The sequence below is a fragment of the Uloborus diversus genome, chromosome 9 (genome assembly GCF_026930045.1).
Source record: "Uloborus diversus isolate 005 chromosome 9, Udiv.v.3.1, whole genome shotgun sequence".
NCBI classification, from domain to species: Eukaryota; Metazoa; Arthropoda; class Arachnida; order Araneae; family Uloboridae; genus Uloborus; species Uloborus diversus.
Window position 1 is genome coordinate 109314858 of NC_072739.1, and position 23361 is coordinate 109338218.

Genomic DNA, 23361 nt, shown 5'->3' on the forward strand with positions numbered 1-23361 from the left:
AACAAAATGCTAATACTATGTGTGACACATGGCATAGAAGAAACGCTAAAGTAAGGTGAAAGTACTTTGTTTTCAACAAGTAGTAAACGAATTAAAAAGATTTTGATCTAAGGGGAAAAGTTTCATTTCTTCTACGTTGCTACTTTGAAAATATTTTAATTATTTTGAAAATATTGTCATTTAAACTTAATTTTGAATGAAGCGAGTAACCTGGAATTTTCTAAAAAACAACCTGGAAAAGTCAGGGAATTTTTTTTAACTACAAGTGTATAAACCCTGAATCTGTATTTATATACTTTTTTATAATTGTTATTCAGTGGAAAGTAAATTCCTTCTGAAAATCAAAATGCTCTATGCAATATATTTTCAAATTAGCAAGTTGCCGTTTATATCATGAATTTTATCATTATTACTGTATAAATGTTTTTAGTTATTTATTTTTCCTTTAAAAAATAGATAATGTGCCCTGCTTAACATTTGACTTTAAAGAAACGATGCATTTTTGAAGAATTATTTCCAATTAATGAATTTGGACATCATACAACAGAAAACTCTTCAATTTTTATTGCTAGATTATTTATAAATATTGTTAATTCTTTTGGATTAAAAAGAAAGCTCAATTTTGATAATTTATTTGAAATTTGAAAAGATTTGTAAAAGACCAATATGTTTTTAATACATTCATGTATATTTTTATTTATACTGTTGACCTAACGTATTATTGATCTCTGACATATTGCATTTGGGTGTACTGTTGTCTGTTATGTTTTGCACTTGATTTCTGAATACAATTGTTATAGTTAATCTGTGATATGTATATGTTAAACTCCTATTTATATTTCCATTAAATATATTTTATATACAAGTTGTTCCTCATTTCAGTTAGAGGCTTTTTAATGACAGAAATCAGTTGTTTTTGAAGTAATTGACACAGTTGGTACAAAATTTGAAAATTGAAACACAACAAATCATTTAAGGCTTGAAAAAAAAAGGGGGGGGGGAGACTTTATAGATTAATGTGTTTGAAGGGCCATCAATAAAAAGGAAATGGATCTGTATCTGTATTCATTATCTTAAAGCAAGTAAAATGCACATGAACAAAAATGATAGAAAGTTTATAGGGACACCATTGACCATCAAAGAGCTTGCAACAGTATTTAATCTATTTCTGAAAATATGAAAACTGTTTCATGCATCCCTTTAGATAGGATTGGTTGCTCTAATATTTGAAGTTGCTGATAAACTCTGAACATTATCTAGTTACTGGAAAGGGACATGAAGTTTAATATCTGTAACTGACAATCACTTGTCACAGAGAATCTGATGAAAAGAGGCAAAAGCTCTTGCTTTTCTTCTGAATTATTGAAGCAGAGGAAATTGTTTATTGAAAGGGTGATTCTCAAAATAAAGGAGAATTTTTGTCCTTAAACTTCCAAATAGCAGGCTTTTTAGAATCTTTTTAAACTTAAGATATATTTAGGGGGTTTTTTGTAGTAAGTTACTGCCCTAAAGCCAGGGCTAAGGTAGAAATACTTAAAATACACCGCCAGCTCAGTTATTCCATGCTCAAATTGCAGTCCTCGGATGGAATAACTGAGCTGACGGTGTACTTAACTTACTACAAAACGGTAACTTACTACAAAATACCTTAGCTTTGCCATCAATCTTTGAGTTGAACCACACCATTGCTGCTGTCGCTCATCTGGTTTGCTAATTCTGCATTAGCTACCAGTTTGCTTGGCTCTCTTGGCCCTCTTAAGAGGTTTTTTGCCTCCAGCTCATGTGATTCCTATTCCGAGCTGATGAGTGCTAAAAAGCACGAAACTGCAGTCCTCGGATGGAATAACTGAGCTGGCAGTGTATTTTAAGTATATATTTGGTTTGTTTTTCTTTATTTGAACAAAAAATTACTCACTTCTCAATTAAAACAACAGAATAGATGTTGTTTGAAATGTCATTATCAAAGATGTCTCTAGCAGCTATATAACGTCTCATTTTTAAAGCATTAGAATCATATTTAAGACCAGAAGAGTCATTCTATGTTAACATGCTTTAACAACTGGTTATTAATAAATATTTCATTTTCAAACAGCCTCAAAAAACCAAGTTTTTCCTAGGAAACAGGTAGCCAGTTTAGTTTAGCGTGCAAACAGAAGCATTTGCAGTATTTTGGGAACAAAAGTTAAACATTAGATGAGTACATCAATTCTATGTCATTAAAATGGATAGCAATTTTCGTAATGAATTTGTAATGAAAGTTTTTATTTTACTGATCGACATATAACTTTGGTATCTTTGAAATACCACAGAATAGAATTTTGTGTTGTAATTATTGTGTGGTTTATAATCTCATTTAAGTTGCAATTTGTCATAAGCATGGATTTTCCTGTACATGCCAATGAAAAATGACTCATGAAAAAAAGTTAAGTGAAAATTTAAATAGTTAGCTCTGCTGACAAGAAGTCAAGTTCACACATTTTGCTTACAATCAATAACATTTCATTTTCTAAAAAAGTCGCCTATTTTGGGAATCACCCAAAAGTATCATTTTAAGAGACATTGAAATAAAATGAATTATTAAACTGAAGTGCAATTTCCATCATACAGTATGCAAAATCAGAGATCTGAAAATAAGATATAGAAAGATTTATCGTATCAGATGTTGTTGCAGCAAGGTTGGTTTTACTGTATAATTGAAAAGCATGCAGCTCAAAGCTTTAATTTTGCACACCTATAGTGGATACTTCACCAGAAGCAGTTAGAATTTTCAAAAAATAGATAAAACTTTTTCCTGAGCCACACACACAGATGGAGTTCTAAATATTACCATCATTTTTTCCTTTTTTTGGGGGGGGGGAGGGAGAGGGGGCACCTAGCTAAGGAAAAGGTCTTATCTTAATTTTTCGAAGACAGCAAAAAAAAAAAAAAAAAAGACTATAGCGGAATATATCAACAGTCTTGAAATCTTTTCTGGAAATTCATTTGCTTTCTACTTAAATGAATAAATATTAATTGTTTTGAAATTTTCCATTAAACAAAAGTAATGAAATAAACATAACATTGAAATAATTTGAGGCTAATATTGGGGGATAAAACGACTTTATTGCATTTACAGCAACACAATATACAGAACAAAGTCTGCTGTTTAATTAAAAATTTAAAAAATTTCCCATTTTATAAATTTTTACCTAATATAAAGGAGTTGCACATGGTGCATCTTTGATGTAAATTAGAATTTTTAAAAATAAAGCAGTTCATTTTGAAATACCTTTTTACGAATAATTAAATTATCAGCTTAAAAAGCCAGGCATAAGTTTTTTAATCCATTAGACAAATGTTTTCTTACTTCTTGTAGAAATTGGCCTTCTGAATATTTAGCATTCAGAATTTCAGAAACTGAATAAAATTAGACCATACTTAAGTGTAAGAACAAAGAGTTTCTCAAACATTTTGACCTGATCTTAAAAGTCAAGAATTGTAAGTAAAATAAGACTGTCCGCCATTTAAGCTTAGTTAGATAAACATATTACAAGAGAAAAACTGCGCACATCAATACATGACAAAATATCACTTGATTAATAAAAAAAAATTAATTCATTTTTAAATTCCCACCACCAATTATTACATTTATATCAACAATATAATATTTTACTCTAAAAAGAGAAAAATATGGAATGTAATGCAACAAAGATATACATATACAAAACATTATTCAATTGCAAATCTAACAACTGATAAACTGGTTTTCGTGTGGGTGGGATCTAGATTTTTTTTAAATAATTAATTTGAAGCATTCTGTAATAGTTAGCCATTCGCTACTTTGCCAGTCATCACAGATACTGGCAAACTGAAGAGAAAATGCTATGGCACAAAAAATAATGAAAATGTAATACTTGCAGACAACAATTACAGAATGCCAACTCAAAACTTTCATTTTTTTACATTTCTGATCACAAATAGTAGCATTACTGACGTATTCACAAGAAATAAGAAGAAAGCCATTCAGTGGCACAAACTGTACAAATGTCCGACTGCTAAAATAAGTACACTTATACACCCAGCCAGTAATAATTGACATCACAAATAAGTCTCTCTCTAAGCCCTAAGACATTAGTTTTAGGATACTAAGACAAGCATGCGTTAAAGTTACGACACATATATGTTAAATACAGACAAAGAAAAAAATCTTCCAAAATTCCGATATGTGTTTCCGATTTATCATGATCTACGATGGTGTGCGAAAAAGGGAGATAATCTAATATCAAGGTTGTTGCGAAACACATTAACCTTTACTGATTGGATGAAAATATATAGCTCCAGGTTTTGCATTTACGCAGAAATTCACTGTACAGTATTATCAACAAATTTATTGCATATCAAAACAAACGTATGCGTCTTCAAATTTAAGTCCTGAAAACTGTTACTTTATCATGCTTTAATAGAAATATATGTTAAATATGAAACAACATGGGTGGGTAAATGCAAATCCTGAATAATTCAGCAGTAGCATCATTGGTTCACACTATCAGCACTTGTGCAATAGCTACTGCATTATGATTATGTTTCACTAGTAGCTAAGGGTCAATTCATTCGAATGAAATAAGTTAAATCATTTATTCTCTCATGATTATAATTTGTCGAACGTACTAAAATAAATGCAGCTAGCTACAATGTGCTTTATGACATTTTGTGCATGTAATAACCATAAGTCCATACTGTAAAGGTTAAGTATTTGCATCTCATATGCAATGTTCGTATTTACTGAATTAGCATTTTGAAGCTTAGAGATAGAAAATAGTTGAACAATGATGCCTTGAGACCCGTGAAAATGCTTTGAAAAATAAAAGGTCAGGACTATACTGCTTGTATGTATGTATATATACTTTAAAGAGGGGATTTATGCAGGAACTCAAATTTACCACTCGTATGGCACTAAATATGACACTGATAAGTATATAAATTGATGGCCTAATAAGATGATCCCTTCTTTCGATGAGAAATCATACCGAAAGGAAACACTGCACTAGATATTTTTACAGAAAAAAGACGAAACATTTTACAACGGACTGCTCAATGACAACTATCCGCCGCGTCAGAGTTCACGTAAACGGTATCCGCATACAACTTCTAAAGCAGCTGGTATATATCCTTTTGTTTCCCGTCGAGAATTATTTGAATCTTCATGAGTGCTTCTTTTTGAAATTTTTTGTCTCCAGCAAAATTTGAGAGTGCGTGCCAAAACAGCTAGCTCCGGAATGCATGTATGTGGATACGTCCAAGGTCTTGGCGACGCTGGACCATTGTTCAAAAGTTGAGGGTAGAATCGTCCCATTCTAGCTCCTTAGTCTTGGCTTTGCCAGCCTCCTCTTCTTCCTCGGACGACTCCCCGTCGTCGCGATAGCTGCTCCCGTCGTCTGAGCTTTCGCTCTCGTCTTCTTCGTTGAGAGGTCGACTGCTCTGCTCTTGCTCGATTTGCTGCAAGGCAAAAATGAAATCCGTGAAAAAAGAGAGTAAGGCACACATGAAGCAGAGTATATGTACACAAATCAAGAGAATTCTCTTAGCAAACATTTATCTTTCATGGAATTTGTTTTTTTCTTGCTGACCAGAATTGCTGGCAGACTTTTCAAAATTTCCCGAACAGAATCAAAATACAGTGGGCGACAGTTAATGGAATTAGTAGTAAATTGAATCAACCGCTTTTATGAATCAAATCTTCAAAAACATAACAAAATCTAGCTTGACTGAATTAGCTGCTTAATGGAATCAAAACTGTTTAGAACAAACGTGATTCATTTAAGTGGCACCACTGTATATCAGTTTCATTTTTGATGGAAATCTTAAGCACCAGGAACAGTTTAAGACAGAAAGTCTCAGTCTAACCAGGAAATTAGCAAAGATTACTACTTTAGTAGGGTTGTGGGCACTTGGAACACCTTACCCAAAGAGGTTGTAATGAGCAAGGGGGTGGATAACTTTAAGAGGGCCATTGATCTTCAGTGGGACTAATAAACTGAATAGGAACAGTCTAGCTGTGGGCCTAAAGCCTGTTGCTGGTTGTCACATTTGAATTTGTAGTATTTGGTTACCAAAAGCAGCTGCAACTCTCAATAAATTTAATAGGGCTCTCTATCTTTAATCGACTAAAGGTGGCCTAGATGGCCCCAGAGCCTGTTGCCGGTTATTACTTCTGTATTTATATTAATAAAAAATAAGAAGAAGTTCTTACATCCATAGGGTTGACAATGATTGTGAGGGAGGAATCATCCCAGGCCATTTCTTGCTCATCATCTCTGGATTCTCGAGATCTGTGGTGTGCTGCTCGAATTCGTATCACTCCCAAAACTATCATAAACACTAAGAAGCCGACACATACAACTATAATAATAGCCACTGCATGACCTGGAAAAAGAAAAGGAAATTTGAAACAGTTATTTTGAAAGTTTCCTAAGTAAAATATTTAGTTTTAACCCATAAAATTATTTTACTTTTAAAGAGTTAGATTATAATAGATACTTGAAGCTAAATACAAAGAAAAAAATTATTCACACAATATAACAACAATAGCTTTTCTTCAAAGTACCAATAAATCAATAATTTAAAAAACCATGCTACATGCTGGTAATGAAAATTCATTAAAAATTATTGCATCAAGATTCTGAATAAAAACTTGTAAGTACGATTGGATGCTACCACCTCGAGAGGTTTGACTTCTTAACAACACAACTACAAATTTATAAATAAGTAATTAAAAACTATTTTGCTTCATATTAATTAGTGAAGCTCATATTGTAAGTTTACCTTTTCTAGCTTCATGGTTTGCATAACAGTTGTTGCATTTTCAGGAACAATCACATCATGCTTTTTTATGTAAGCACTAATTATCAATTAAAAGCTTTGAATGAAGATGGAATGATGAAAAACTGTTCCGAAATTTGATTTCCCAAAGAATTGTTAATTTTTGGAGGCAAAAAAAAAGCACTTTTTTAACCAAAAACTTGTTTTTTCTGAAAAGTTGTGTTTTGTTAGGTTGGCATTATAAAGGTATTCATTCTACAGCACTTCAAATATGAAGCAAAACGTCAACAATTTGTTTAAAGTTCTATTGAAAAGAATAAATGTGACTCAAGGACGTAGCCAAGGGGTGGGTCCATGGGGTCCGGACCCCCCCCCCTTCCCGAAAGACCCCTCTCCTTTTTTCTCAGTTGTTGCACCTCGCATCAACAAAATTTTTCTGAAAGATAATGATTTTATAAAACGCAGCATTCTCTCCCCTTAAATATTCCCAGTAATCGGCAATTTTCTCAGTGCTTGAGTCAATTCAGAACACGAGAACCTCGTGCAACAACTGCAGGTTCCCAATTTTCGTCTGCTTTTTGCTGTGTCACCTACTCCGTCCGAAACGGAGAAATGTCCCTTTCGACTTTCAAACCAGCTGGGTCTTGTGACCTTGAAATTCAGCCCCTCTCCTGGGTCAATCAAATTGCCATTGGCAAAGTAAAAACAAGCATTTATTGCCACTTCCGCCGTATCCCACAGTCTCATTGGCGTAGTTTTCTTTATTTCTTGCTCTTTTCTTTTTGGATTTTCGTAGATTTCGTAGACGCATGTTGTACGAAAGACAGCCAGAGTGAGGTGCGTTCCTGGTGAATCAGTAATTGAATTCCGATTCTTTTCTGTTTTAACACGCAGTTTTTATCTATGTCATACTTATAGGAAACATATCTTGAACAAAATTGTATGCAAAAGAAAATTAAGTTTACCCAAACTAGGTAAGTTGTAGTGCTCCCTTTTAAAGTTTTCTTGATAATACGAGCAATTTTACGTGTTAATGTGTTTTTCCATTCAAAAACTAATTTTAGATTCTAAGCCAGCAGCGAAAAAAGAAATTCTACACATTTCGTGTGTTTGAGGATGAGAAAAATAATTATTGATTTTTTTTTTTCATTTTGACTCTATATTTTTGGCATGGTTCATTTCAGATTCATTTTATATTTTGATAAAAATTTTATTTGAACTTTTAGATTACTTTTAACATCTCTCTCTTTTCTGAGTAACAAATTACGTAGATTTTTTACTGATGTCCCCCCCCCCCCAATATTTAGGCATGATCATGAAACATATTAAATGCCCCAAAAAAAAAAAATTCGTGTTTGAAGGTAAAATAAATAAAATAAATGAATAAATAAAACTTGATGTAACAAACTTTTTACGGTATAAAAATTTTATAGAAAAATTAAATTGAAAATTACTTGAATATTTTACTGTGATCAGTTTATGAAATTACAAGTTCGGCCATATTAACGCATGTAATAAGTAATTTATTAGAAATTATTACTTTTAAATCTTACTGAATTGTGATTCTATGATCCCAAAAGAAAAACAGTTTTTAATTGGCGAAAAAAAACCTTATTCGATGTTGTTCCATAAAACATATTTGTATTTGCATCATTGGAACACATTTTCTGATTGTTATTCACTGGCTTTGTACTAAGGAGTTATTTAATTAGCATCTATGCATCCATCTTTAGTAAATTGTGAAGGTAGCATTAAACGTAACAAAAAACAGGCATGTGCATTTAACTATAAATTACTAGGTGAAAATTACCGCTATTTACTGCGTTACAAGCAAAGATACAAAAAAGGTGAATACGAGGTAAATGTTTTTGAGCTTTTCTTTTATATATTGCCTTTTTTTTTAAACACTTATTTTCTTCAAGCTAAAGATATTTACTATTTCTTGCAATAGAGTGTTTTGCTAACATCGTATTGAAGAAAAAAAATCATTACCTGCGTCGTAAAATATGATATGTATTGTTGTTAAAATTAACAACATGTTGTTAAAATAAAATTACACAGATGCTTAATTTAATTCATTAGGTATACATTCCATTAATCGTCATGTAAAAGATCCCTTAGGTCGTTTGACTGTGAATACTCTTGACAAAATTAAATTCCTTTTGCAGTTTCGCATCGAAGAGAGCTCAGATGTCTCCATCTGGTGGAAACTGGACATCAAATTTTCATGTGACATTCACATCCGCGCCTTAATGATGGTATATGAATGACTGGATGCCATATCGTTGGTTCGCACTTGTTCCGCAAAAGGCTAAAGCCTCTAACACAGCCCCTTTAGAAAGAAAAAAATAATGATAAAATACGCCTTTTCCGATATTTAAATTTTTTTCGAACAGCTTTCACCCTTTGAGGAATAGTGACTTCACTTGAGAACACCATTTATTTCTTGCTCCTCTTTTTTTTTCAGCTAACTGAAATCACTGTGTCAGTTGACTGAAGAAAGAAAAAATATATATATATAAAAAATGGTTGCAACAAAGGAAGCCTCCGTCCCTCATAGAGTTAATAGTTTGTTCAAGCTTTTAATTGATGATTAGGAATGATAATTAGAAAACGGATAAGATTGGAAATATCATTCAACTTCGTGTTATCAAAAGAATATTATAAATGTAAATAAATAAAAACTAATTCAAGCTTTTTAAATGATACCTTGTTAATATTTTCGTTGAGAGAGTTGTGGGATTTTGTCTGAAATGTTGTTCAAATCGGACAGAGTTACGTTATGTAACATTCGCATAATTATACATTCGACTCTATAGATATAGATTTATTTATCCTCATATAAATAATGCCAATGATCGAGTAACCCGCTTGTTTCAACAATGAACTCGCACCACGGCATGATATGTAATTCGATGATCTGTTTTGGTAATGTTTAACATGCAAGGAAAGGCTTTATTGTGACAAGGCTGAACTCGATCCGGTAACTTGAACAGTTTTACTGGTAAGACTGAGTCATATCAGAGGAATGAAGAAACGAAAACAATGAACGCTATCTACTGGAGTTTAGGGTTAATCCACTGGTGTTAGAGTTAAAATTTCAACTATCAAAATATCACCAAACAGGCAATTGCTTCATTCAAATGAAGAAGAGTTGAAGAAGAATTTTCACACGTCATGCCTTGACGGGTGACTTTCTAGTTTTCAAATAAAATAGCATAAGTACAAATGTACATATTTTGTTGAAATATATTACAAAGCTTTAATATTTTATTAAATTATCGCATGCATTTTCCAAGTAATTTCTAGAACAATTTCCGCTTTCCGTTTTTCTTTTATTGTGCCCTTTTTATTAATAGAAAATATATCACTTATTTTCAGGAGGATAGAAGTTCACCCATATTTGGAAACTTTGTATGTGATAACTTTCAGTTTAATGTTAATTTACAAACTGACAATAATTAATTTACTACTTAACATAAAATTTTTGTTAACTAATTTTAACTAATGACTCTATTAATTTGAATTATTTAATTAATTTTAGTTAATTATCATATTTTAATGATCAGTTTTAATTGGATTTATCTTAGTCTTGTGTAATTATCAGCTACTAATTCTGCTGTAGTATGCCTCCTCTTTTGAAGTTCGTGCAACCTTGGACCCCCCCCCCCCCTTAACAAAGTTCTAGCTACGTGCCTGTGTGACTACCTGGCACTTTCAAGCCACTTAAAATCTAGTAGCTTAAATTTTTAAGTTCTGAAAAAGTATGTGCTATTCGTTTGAACAACTATGTATCAATCAAAAGCATTCAATGGAACAACCGGACAAACCACTGACGTCATTAACTATCAAGTGATCAACCACTTAGATTAACTGGCAGCTCTATAGGGCAGCTGGTGCGCTAAAAAAAGCGGTGGGGGGGGGGGGGGGGGGGGGTCAAAAAAGGTGTAGGGATTAGGGGCAGCACTCCAAAAATTGATTTTTTTCCTCTTTTTCCTAAAATTGAGCTATATGTATTGGATTTTCACAACAATGATTACGTCATCTCAAAAAAATTGTGAAATGTGGTCTGGAAAATCAGGATGGATGACCACTGTAAATTCTCCCCTTTCGATTAAAAGTTCCATTTAAAAATTTTAAAAAAAAACTAGAGAAAAGGCATAGGTGCACCCCCCCCCTAAAAATTGCAAAGACCACCCAAAGAAAGAGCCCCCCTCACCCCCAAAAAAAAGAAAAATATGCCTCAAAACAGTCCCTAAAAAATTCCAATTTTGCAGTCTGCGGAATGACTCCCCCCCCCCCCAGGTGGGGCACCTCTGGAAAAGACGATTCATTTGAAATTTTTAATTATTATTTCTGTGAAATATACTAATCTATTTGTAAAAAATAGGCTTCTTTACTTTTGTAAGTGAGGTAGCAGTTGCCCTCCAGTACGAGCTGCTTATGGGCAGCCCTGTTCAAATGCAGTTGTGATCCGTACTAGAATGTTGCATGAAAAAAAAAAAGATTCTTACTTGCAGAGGTTTTAGCAATGGCCTCGCTTCCTTCTCCAAGGCCATTGTCCATAAATCCCGCAGCTCGAATTTTTGCTTCCTTAAACTCTACTTTGTGGTCATGCACTTGGGCATGGTTCACCGGCTCCGCCGGTTTGGGTTCCGCTTCATGTCCGGGTTCTGCTCTTGGGTGAATAACGGTGAGCTAGGATGGAAAACAATGCAAATCAATAAAAAGCATCAACAGTTGTCGTTGAAACTTAATAAAGTTGGTTACGATGTGTTAAAAAGAAAAAAACTTGTATACTCAAATTAAATTTCTTAAATCAGATAATTCTTAATTCTATTTCTCATATTGTGTGTCATCACTTTTTTTTAATATTACACACATATTTCAGAATGCTTCATTTTAATATGGATTACAAACAAACCTCATAAAAAATAATTTACCATTAAAAAAAATTGTTTTATGACATTCCATCACAATAAATGAAGAGTTTTTTTTTTTTTTTTTCAAATCCCAATCAAAATTTATGAAACGATTTATTTACATTTAAGTCACTAAAAAGGTACTAAAAAAAACTACCATTATAACCCAACCTGTAAAATTATTTACAAATAAACTTAGAGTATCATTAAAACATGCCATTTTGAAAAGCAAGGTTTTGAATTTCTAAATGAATTCAAAAAACTTTTTGTTGATAATGAAATTATTTAGATGATACACATTTAATAGAAGTGAAAATTTTTGCTTCTTCTTTGAAAAATAATGGGATACAGTCAAGCCCGCTTATTAGAATATTGGTTAAAAGAAAATCCGGCTTAATGTAATATATTTTCAATTTACCAAACCGCTGTTGTATTTTATTTTAACTCCTTTTAATGGAATTCCCTCTTAGAATAATTTTTTGTGGAAAATGGGCTAAAACTACATAAAGTGGGCTCGAATATTGAAGATCTGATACATTTTAAAATGTCTGACAGAATCAAAATTTGCAAAGCCTAAAATCTTTTTTCAGAAGACTGCCTTTTACGGAACATAGGAATGAAAAAAAAAAGAACAAGCAAATATTATAATAGCTAATATCTTATTTGTTAAAAAGATTTTCCAATGATCAGCTTCAATTTAATCTCTCAGAGTAGACAAAACACTTACTGTTTGAATATACTCATTGCTGACAAAACGGCCATTCAGCTCAGAGCAAACCAATTTGAAGGCACGATTTAGGTAATAGGCAGGCTTTCTGTTGTAATAAACTATCTGTCGAAGGACAAGATCATAATTATGAATAGTATCAGCCCCTGAAAAAATATATATAAAGAATTATTAAAACTGAAAATTATATTTTAGCAGTAAGTACTTTTATACATTATGAAAATTTATTTTTTGATGTTCACTTCTTAGAAATGTATTTTGTTGGATATTGTACGTTTATAAGCACAATATTTTTAGTTATTTTTTCTTTCATATTGTAATGCTTTGGAATGAAATATAAATTTGAGTCATTATGACATATTGAAATTTAAAATCTTCTATGAAAAACCATCGCTCTTAGGAAGTTAATTTAACTTTGTATTTCTACTGTTTCTTATCCTATTATATTCTGATAAATTTAAGCTTTTTTACACTCGAAAAATATTTTCAAAAAAAAAAATGTGTTTTCTTTCCTAGAAGGGACTTATATGTATTTTATGGATTCTTAAAAAGACCATCTTTGGCATTCAGCGAAACCCCGAAGATATGGGAGAAATGGTAGACTGCATCAGTACTACAAATGGAAATGCAATGGGTTAAATGCAGCAGCAAAAATTGTTTTGCGACATTTTTGTCTAGAACAAAGTTTAAAGGTTTATTGTAAATTTTTTAATAATTTCATTTTGATTAAGGAAAATCATTTATCGCTCATAATACAAATTTATTATGTACTTTATACATAGTATAACAGAAAGAATTCCAATTTCCATATTAAGTGTAAAATTTCAATAAACAAACATAGACATGCCACTGTATTGGATTTGGAGGCTAGTAGGTTAAAGGTTATTTTTCCATAGGAAAATAAATAATTCTTTTAATGTATGCAAAAAACTATATTAATATGTTCTTGGCCAATTGAAGTATAATTTGAATGCAAATGTCATCTGCAACTTCAAGCAAATGAAAATAACTTGCAAGTCCTTTAAGACCATGTTTGGCAATCTTTAAAAGAGAATGTAAAAAAAAACTATCTACACTTTTACTGTAAGTTGTAGATGAAAACTCTGTAAAATCCATCAACAAACCAATAACAGGAAGCCAACAAACCAATAACAGCCGCCAGCTCAGTCATTTCCAGCCGAGGACTGCAGTTTCGTGCTTATTCTGCTTTAGCCCTGGCTATGGGGCGGTAATTTACTCAATAACAGGATACTTACATTTGTAACAAAATCACAACCAATAGCAAGCACAATTTTTTTTATGTGCATAAAGATTACATTGATCATTAATGATATGCAAGCCCTTATCAGATAGGTACCTATGCCAATCCCTATAGAAAACTTTTTTTGTTGTTGGTATGAACTTTTTTAGTATAAAACATGATTATTAAATTGTTTAAGTATATAACTGAAAAAACAAAAAATCATATATAATAATGATACTGTTGAATTGTTGATAACTTGATAAAGGCTATTGTTACTGTAGTATATAAAATAAAATCTAAGTACATATTAAAAGTACTATTTTGAACAATTTCATAGTATGACCCCCCCCCCCCCAATGAGTTCTTTGCATTATTCGGCCGCATATTTGTAAAAACACCTACATGTAATTATGCAATGAAATGAAGTGTGTATCATTGTAGTAGTGAGTAGTAACTTCTATCTAAACAATTTTAAAAATCAGTAAAAAGACTACAGCAAAGGAGGAACAACTGTTGACCATTAATCAAACATAAAATTCCTCACCATAAAACAAATGTATAACTTTTTTTTTATATTGTTAACTGTGTTTTTTTTTCTTCCAAAAAATGAAGGAGTCCGAATAAAGAGAACATTTTTAAAAACAAGATTTCTTCCACTTTTTCCAAAATTACAAAATGCCATTTAGAAATCTTTTTTATATGAAGTTTCGACTATGTGATCTTTAAGCAACTAAATAAAACATGTTTTACCACTGGACAAGCTATTTTATTTTCAACAAAGTAGTAGGAATGAAACTAACTGGGGTCAAACTTTGGTGCCCCTACAACCTTTTTTTTCTTTTTCAAGTTAAGGAATCACACATACCAAAAATAACTAGGCCGTCTTTATTTTCTTTGGAATGGATACCAAGGTGTGTCATTAGACTTCTGGGAAGCTTGAAATACTCATGGTCTGGATTGAGGGGAGGGTAGACTTGGACACTGCAAGAGTCCAATTTGTGATCCAAGGAATTGGAACTGCTGTCAAGATTGCCATGCAGAGACAATTCTTCGTCCTGATCTTGGCTGATGAGGACAGACACAGAAGCAAATAACTGTATGCCTTGTTTGAAAGCTTCATATTCTCTTGCTAGATTAGGAGTGCCATTTATTGTAATGCTTGGCAATTCTGGTTGTAGTACCATCACATAGGCATCGATTGATGGAACTTTTACAGATTTTCCTCTAGCACATCTGTAAAAAAATAACAACACTAAGATTATCAAAATGCTGAATATGAAGTCTCAAGCAAAGGAGAATAAGAGGGGATGCAATTCAGTTGCTTAGATTAATTAAAATTTAAAGTGATGAGTTAAACTTTTGTGAAAAACATAGAACCACAAGCAGGGTTTGCCGCAATGGGAGATCACTGTAACCTCTCCAAAAATTTCCTTGTCCAGCAAATCTGGCAAATTGGAGACGGTATTGCAATGTTGCTTTAAAAAAAAATATATTATCTGATGTCTCATTGCATTAAATGCAGGCATGTGTGAATGCTCTGGTTTTATCCTTTGGTAAAATTTTGGAGTTTCGCTCCGGAAATTGAGGAACATAAACTCAATATATCGTCAACTCAGAGCAACAGTAAGATAACTAATCCCAGAAATAACACTAAGATGTCTTACTGTTGCTCTGAGGCGAGGATAAATGTAGCATAACATATTGTAAGTCCAAATGGGGCACCAATCATTTTGATTTTTGTTTAAATGAAAAAGACTTCCATATGAGTTTTTGACCTTAGAGACACATAAATGTGTTCACTACCAAATTTTACAAAAACAAACCATATAAGTGAATGATAAAAATTAATGAATGTCAAAGCATACTAAACCTGAAAAACTGAACTGAATGTTAGTGGCTATATTTAAGTGATGATTCATAGTAAGCATTAAAAAAAAAATAAGTACTATTATAATGAAGTAGCTTTAAGATAACTGGTTCGTTGGACAAATGAGGCAGTGAGAAGCAAAGGGATGCTAGTGGCAAAATTAAAAATTTGGAGATAACCAGTACAAATGGTAGGTGAACCTCTCCTCTGTCTTGGGAAAAGAGATAGTACTAGTAGTCCTAGTAGGTGCTGCTGTACAGCATAATTTGGAGAAAAAAAATCAACTAAAGCCTATCTAGGAAGTTATCTTTATGCGCATTTTACTCAAAACTTGAAAATGACCACTTACATCCCTTTGCTTCTCACTGCCTGAAATGAAGTTAACACTCAAGAGGAATTTTGTCAGCACTTTTTTCATTCAAATGAGACAAAATTATGGATTTGAGACTTTACTTACTGTGTTGCTTGGAAAAAAAATAAGATCACCACTAAATTAAAAAAGTATGCTGCAGACATGTTTGAAGAGCTTTACAAAGAATGACGAATTTTCAAAGAAGGATGAAAACAAATCCAAGAACACAGGAATTTTAAAACAGAAACAAGAAGAGCAGAAAGCTGCTCAGCTGTTGCTCATAATAATGCCTTCAATCAAATGAAAATACCAAGAGATATAGATTTACTTTCTCAAAAATAATAAGAACAACCTGATAAAGTGGAAGATGTAGATAAAATTCTTTTTGAAGAAGTAAGCAAATCTGATGAAAAACTTATTTTGAAAAATTAAAGCACAGGATAAGAAAAAAAAATATCTATTGGAACAGATAAGAATTCCATTAACAGTTTAATGATAAGATATGATAATAAGCAAAAGAAGATAAAAGGTACTCATTTGGAAGATACAGCTGCTGCTTAAGACCAAGCGAGTGAAGTCCTTCTTATTACCCATCAACCATTGAAAAATAGAGTTATTAGAAAAGTATTTTGCACATTTTTGGAATTGAAAGCTCCCATTGCAGCAACTTCAAGTGCTTCAGATGTAGTTTTTGTTTTGAAATAACACTTTAAAGAATAGAGCATGATTTATCTTAACACAGAATAAAAAAAATCAGCAATATATAGCAGCTGAGAAGGCAAACTACAGAAAAAAGCAATTAAGATATTAAAAACAAAAACTCATTTTTTTCATGGAAATGTAACAAAATGTTCAGAAAACAAAATTTTTGCGATCTTGGCTGGAAAATGTTATGGTTGATCTGGCTTCAAGCACTACTTTTCTATTTTGCTACAAGAAATGAATTTTACGAAGAAGATACTTAAGTGTGTAAAGGCCTTGACTGTGAAGTTTCAACATATGCAAAGAAGAAGTTTGTTAGGCTACTGTGATCCAAGGAATTTATAATACTAGTCAAAGGTTAGAATGTTTTTACCTTCATAGTTTTGTTTAATGAGTGAAGAGTCAAAAATCTTTCAGATTGTAACAACAAATAATTATTAGCTCATAATATGAATCTTAAAACTTCAGTCAAGTACTGCTTCAAAACCCATGACCTTAAAAACATAATCTACCGTAATTCTTTTAGTACAGCAAATTGAAATAAATGAAATTAAAATGAATTGCAACTAAATCATATTAGAAATATATATTAAACATATACTAATTTCCAAAAATATTTTATAATCTGTAATGAATACTTTTCTGCTGTTATAGTGTCGCCTCAGAACAACAGTAAAATATCTAAGCCTCAAAACAACAGCAAGATACTGAACTGCTGCTCTAAAGGGAGGCTCATCTACTTTTAAATCAATGGTTGAACAGCAGGTCAGACAAAATATAAAAATGCAAAACAAAAAGGACTTTGTTGAATTAAGTTTTCTGTTTTCCTTAGGGAAGAGGAAATTTTATGAACCTCTTATAAGTGAATACATTTGAAACGACATGCTGGTTTAGAAATAGGAAAAGCTTTGCACATTTGCTGTGGGTACTTTTATTTCTTCCTACAGAGTTACAATATCTATGTAGGTTGTTGTTTTTTTCAAGCTCCATTTTCACAGTAGGAAAGCTAGGTGGGCGGCAGGTAGCTGGTTTATGTAGTAGGATACTGCACACACCCCTGTCCAAACACTCAGTTACTGTCAAGTCTAATCTGCCAGTTTCTGTTGAACTACAGACGCAAAAATATGGCTGTCTCTATCGAGTCTCCCACCAAATGTGAATTGAGAAGTGTTATTCGTTTCTTGCATGCAGAGGGTAACAGGGCAGTGGAAATTCATCGAAGAATAAGTCGTGTATATGGAGAGAATTTAATTAGTGCTGGTGTTCTTCATAAGTGGTGCCGAAAATTTAAAGAGGGCAGAACTAATGTGCATGATGAAGGAGGTCTGGGACGTAAGTCTGTGGCTACAGACGACCTTGTTCAACGAGTCTACAAAGAGGTTAAGGAAAATCGAAGATTCACGATAAGTGAATGATCGATGCAATTTCCAGAAGTTTCAAGATCGTCCCTACATTCTACAGCTATAGAACTGTTGCGTTACAGAAAAATTTGTGCTCTCTGGGTCCCAAAAACACTGACAAAAATCACTCTAAATCATTGGCGGCAACGTTCTATGAGGAGGGTATAGAAAAGCTTGCTCACATGTTCGACAAATGCCTAAATCGTCAAGGCGATTATGTGGAAAAATAATATGCATTGTACCTTACTTTTGATAGTAAAATATTTTTTGTATATTGATCCGTTTTTTTTTTAAATAACCAAACGGAGCTTTAAAAAAAAACAACCCTCGTAAAACACACAAGAATTTTCAGTGTAGAGAACAAGTTACTAGAAAAGGAATTCTTTTACAGTGAAAAATTGGCACACGATGAAAAAAATTGTATGAATGAAATGATCAGTAGTAAATTTCTCACTGAACTATTTTTTTCTCATACGTACGTCACACTAGTGGCAATTTGAACACTGCGGCGTCCAGGAGTGGGAAATTCCCTCGAGTTGACATATCCCACACGAGAGATTAAATCTTCTAAATTACTCTTACTGTTACCTTCTACTGTAACTTCACTCATATCAGAATTTGTCAGTAACTCCTAGAAGGAAAAATTAGTGAATTTTACTTATATGTTCTTAAGGTAGAATTTGAGTGCAATAATTGTTTTAAACACGTAAAAATCTCTGGAAATACAGTAGTGGAAATACAGTTTTGCAGTTGAGTTAAAGTTACCATCAATCAAGGTTGAAATTTCAAAAGTTAAAGCATGAGTTGCATGCGTAAAATAACACTAAAATTATCTGAAGAATTTATATATAAGTTAAATATGAAGTTTTACATTAACAATGACATATTCAATAGGAAATAAATAAATGAACAAATTACAACAACTCATATGATCTTACTTGAAAATATATTTTACATTCAGCATAGGCACTCAATGAATGCTACTTGCGTTTCTTAAATATTTCCAAATTCTAAATACGAGTCTTGGGATAAACTTAAAAAAAAAAAATACTTTGAAGCATTATAACCTATTATATTATAATTATTTTTTCAAAACCATCTCATCATCTTGTGGGTAAAAAGGTATACAGGATTTATTATTATTAGTTTTGATGAATTATTAAACCAATTCGATTATATGAAGTCTAAAATAAGAAAAAAAAGAGCCACATTAGTTTCTTGTAAGAAAAGAGAAATAACAAGAAAAATCCACATTAATTTTCACTTTCTGTTTAAAACAATCCTTACGACAGTTTATTAAATATATATGGAAATTCTAAATTGCATGCCATGCCAAACATACTTAATTTTTTAACCTATTCGGGATAAACCATGCAAATATACATCAGCGCGAGATGCTCTTCAGATGTGAATCACGCTCATTTGCATTATGGCGAATGCTACTCAGCCTATCGACACTCATTTGAGTCGTCCTTTTGGAACAAAATATTGACTATCAGATGGCGTTACTTATCCATGTTCTATCCAAAAGATTACTCTCACATATTAGTATTTCTTTCTCTGTTGTTAGAATGGGGTCCATCAAGTGTGTGATTTTATGGGAGATATTCTAGCATGGATTTTACTTTTAGATCCATTTGTGTAGCTATGATTAAAAGATCGTGTTATCTTTCTGAGGAGGAAATATTTAAAGCTGTGAATGATCCACTGACCATAACAGTGAAACAACTATAAATTATTGGAGTTGCTTTCTATAATTGTGCACTGAAAAGGTGGCGAAAAACGTAGAAGGACATGCATAGTAGTGCTTTGAGATTTTTTATACGACTTTGAAATATTAATTATTACAATAATCTTCAAGTATTTCATAATGTTAAATGGAAATATTTTTAATATTGTTTCATATTTTGTATCAACATTTAGTGTTTAAAATAGGTACACTTTTAGCTATAGAAAAATACAATAGATTTATGTAAAAAAATTATATTTAAAATAATTGATAAATATCAATTATTTTAAATATTTTTTTTTTATGATAGAAATTATATTTTTAATCATATAATTAAAAATGGTTTCATTTCTACATAAATTTTATCCATTATTATGTAACACGTACTTCCCAAAATTATGAATTAGGCTTAGCGGGAGAAATTGCCTCTACGCATAGTCCGCGTGTAACAGCTGCCGTCCTGAGGGAGCGCTATCTTTTGCGAGCTGGGTCCGAACCAGTTAAGGAAACAGAGAACTTAGAATTGTATTTTTAAACAAAAAATTACCATTCCAGGTTCCAGCAAATCAGCAGGGGGCACCTCCAAACCCTCTTTACAACGATGCAAGCATGCCAAAACTTCTGGATTTTCAGTGCGACCTCTGAGCACTGAGAGTCCAGCAAGGAAGCCATGGAAGTTGAAAGACATTTTCTCATCTTTCCCTGAAAACAATATTCAACATATTTCATTAAACTTTTTAGAAAGCTAAAACATTTTCATCCACTTTTTCCAAGATTTATATTTTACCCATTCCTGTTATACAATAAAAGGCAAATACCAAAAAAGCTGTTTTTTTTAATGTTTTTTTTTTGTCGAAAAATTGTAAATTTAAAATCAGTTGCTTTTGTTTCATTTATTTACTTATTTATTGTGCTTTCTTCATTGTACATACACTTCTTTATTGATGTTCAGTTTTGTTGTACAAAAATACAAAATATTTTTACTGTACTGTATCTGTTTTCATTGTTTGTAGAAAGTACTATGTACAGCTAAGTTTCTAAGGAAGAACAATTTTTACCTCATTTTAACCTTTTTGCGGTTTATCCACAATTTTTATTATCCGCGGCACTTGTGCCACTTAATTGCACGGATAATTGGAAGTTTACTGTATTCTTAATTTTAAAAGTTTTCTTATTTGATGTAATAAGACAAGTTTAGAAAATAGGGCACTTTGTAAAACATTTGCATAGCGCCTAGACTGTTCGGCCGATTGTCATGAAATTTGGCACAGAATTATTTTGTAGCACCTTAAAGCGATTTTTCGAAAATTCGATTTTGTTCTCTTTTTATTCCAATTTTTTAAGAACATTTTCCAGAGCAAAATTATCATAAGATGGACGAGTAAATTTACCAAGTTATTATAACGTGGACCGTAACATGGGCAGGAGAGAAATTCCTCATACATTATTTGTAAAAAAAAAAGGTGAACCAAAAGACCTTTTAATTTTCTACAAGGGGAAAGCCGTGCGGGTGCCACTGCCACTAGTTAATGTTATAAAACTTCAACTCTATCATGCAAAAAGCTAAATTTTACAAAATATCTTTGCAAAATGAAAGGCCTTCACTAAAAGATAAGTTTTTCCAATATAAAATAATTATAAGTTGAATTTAATGCATAAATCCTCTTATTCTTTAGCATGGACAAAAAAACAGGTTTACAATTCTAAGATTTAAAAATTCAAGAAAAATAAATTGATATAAGAAGATTTCATTGAAAAATACAAATTTCATGGCAAACTTTCTTTATAATGTTCTCCATAAAAATGTAGTCAGTACATAGCAAATTTTAACATTGCTATGACTGTTTTAAATGAAATATATAAATTTAAAAAAAATTGGAAACAATCAAAAAGCTTAGTAGATTTAGAATTTTAACATAAAAGTACAGAAAAATAATATTGCAGCACAAAATGCATATGCCATAATAAAGAACATATTTTTTAAGTAACAATAGACTACTTAATTACCTTGCCAACAGGCTCCAACAACAAAGGTAGTATTTATATCTTTTGCAGGATGCAAAGGCCAATCATCAACTATGTCCGGATTATTAGTCTGAATTTTAAACTGTTGACCATCAACATACAAAGTTGCCTATAGTATACAATTTTATATATTAGAATGAGAGAGACTTAAAAAAATATCCAATTGAAAAATAAAGTTTTGCAATGAATGTTTTAGACATTTTTTGCAGTTCAGAAACTGAATATTTTTGTAAAACAAAATGCAAACTCTCTCCATACACAACAACCACCTAAAAAAAAGAACATCCCATTTGATGACAATTTTCTCTAATAGATTCATTCTAAATGTACTCTACTTGAATAACTACCTACACTTTGCAACCACATTTTTTGGAACCATTGGATTTTTTTTTTCCAGTTTTTAATCATGACTCTTTTAATCAGTCTACTGAAAACTGAAACTTCAAGTAGCATGGAAAATTTGTTTTCAAAGTTTTAAAAATTATTAGTTAAATTTTAAAATCTAAAAATAGTTTTTCATATAATTAATCCAAACTCAAAAATTGTGATAAAATGCTCATTGTGAGTCATCATGGACAGTGCAATACTTTTTAGGTACTTAATGTTTTAAAAATGATAAGTTTATCTTCAAAAAAACTTCAAATAGGCAAAAACAAAATCATTGAAATCATTTTAAAACGTTATTTTTTTAAAGTATTTTTTTAGTTTTTCAGATGCATTGTCAGCCCAAAATTTTCGGATCACAAACACCCCTGATCTTATGTTTTATAATTATACCACACTTCCTGTTGTTGAGCAAGTGTTTTTTCATCTGAAAAATGCTAATGTAATATTTAATCACATATTTTTAAAATGTAGATAATGCCATAATAAAACAATTTGGTGTGCAATGGCTGGTTTGAATTTACATGATGAAAATTATGTATAATCAAGAGAAAAAACTTGAATCTACTGGGAAGAATTTAAAGCTATATGACATGAATTACTTACAGGAATTATTCAGAGGGATCAGTTATTAGTGGAGCAGAAAAGATTATTGAGACCAAAAAAAGAGATCAACAACTCTGGTCTTCTAGCCAACAGTGCAACATAGCAAATAACAAAGCCAATACAATGCTTAGGGTTTATCAGTAAATCTATTTCAGACAATTCTAAGGAGGTTCTTGTTATGGTTCCTTTTATGGAACCTATGCTCGCAAGGACATGTAATGGGTTATTCATCATTCAGGCTATAGACATTATAGACTTTAGTATTTTAATTACTACATTAACTACATACATAATATTATATACAAGACAGAGTGTGTCGCCAATGCGCACATCTCTGGAGTTTGTTCTGGTCTGCTCTGTTCTGAGAGAATGTTTTCCCCCAATGACGTCAGATGCTCTAACGTCACTACGATTACAATAGCAGAGTTCGATACAACACAGTTCTGCTTGTATACCGAATTTCTGTAAAGCTTAATTTGGAGTATGCTGTTCAGCTCTATTCTCATCTCAAGAAAAATCTAGTTCTTCTTTATTAGATAGGGATCAAAGGGGCTAGGCTAGTGAGGGGACTTTCGGTTATGATATCAGATTTAAAAGTTTTAATAC

General features: G+C 31.9%; 1 protein-coding gene across 1 annotated transcript in view; it reads right to left on the bottom strand.

The window, feature by feature from the left end:
• Positions 1 to 3082: 3082 nt before the first annotated feature.
• Positions 3083 to 23361, bottom strand: part of LOC129229936 (calsyntenin-1-like) — a 294336-nt gene continuing 274057 nt past the window's right edge. Inside the window, 8 exon segments of the mRNA XM_054864318.1 lie at positions 3083 to 5475; positions 6230 to 6402; positions 11313 to 11496; positions 12448 to 12593; positions 14556 to 14923; positions 18491 to 18642; positions 20288 to 20442; positions 21748 to 21874. Of these exon segments, the coding sequence (XP_054720293.1) occupies positions 5305 to 5475; positions 6230 to 6402; positions 11313 to 11496; positions 12448 to 12593; positions 14556 to 14923; positions 18491 to 18642; positions 20288 to 20442; positions 21748 to 21874 (1476 nt within the window). The 3' untranslated portion in view covers positions 3083 to 5304.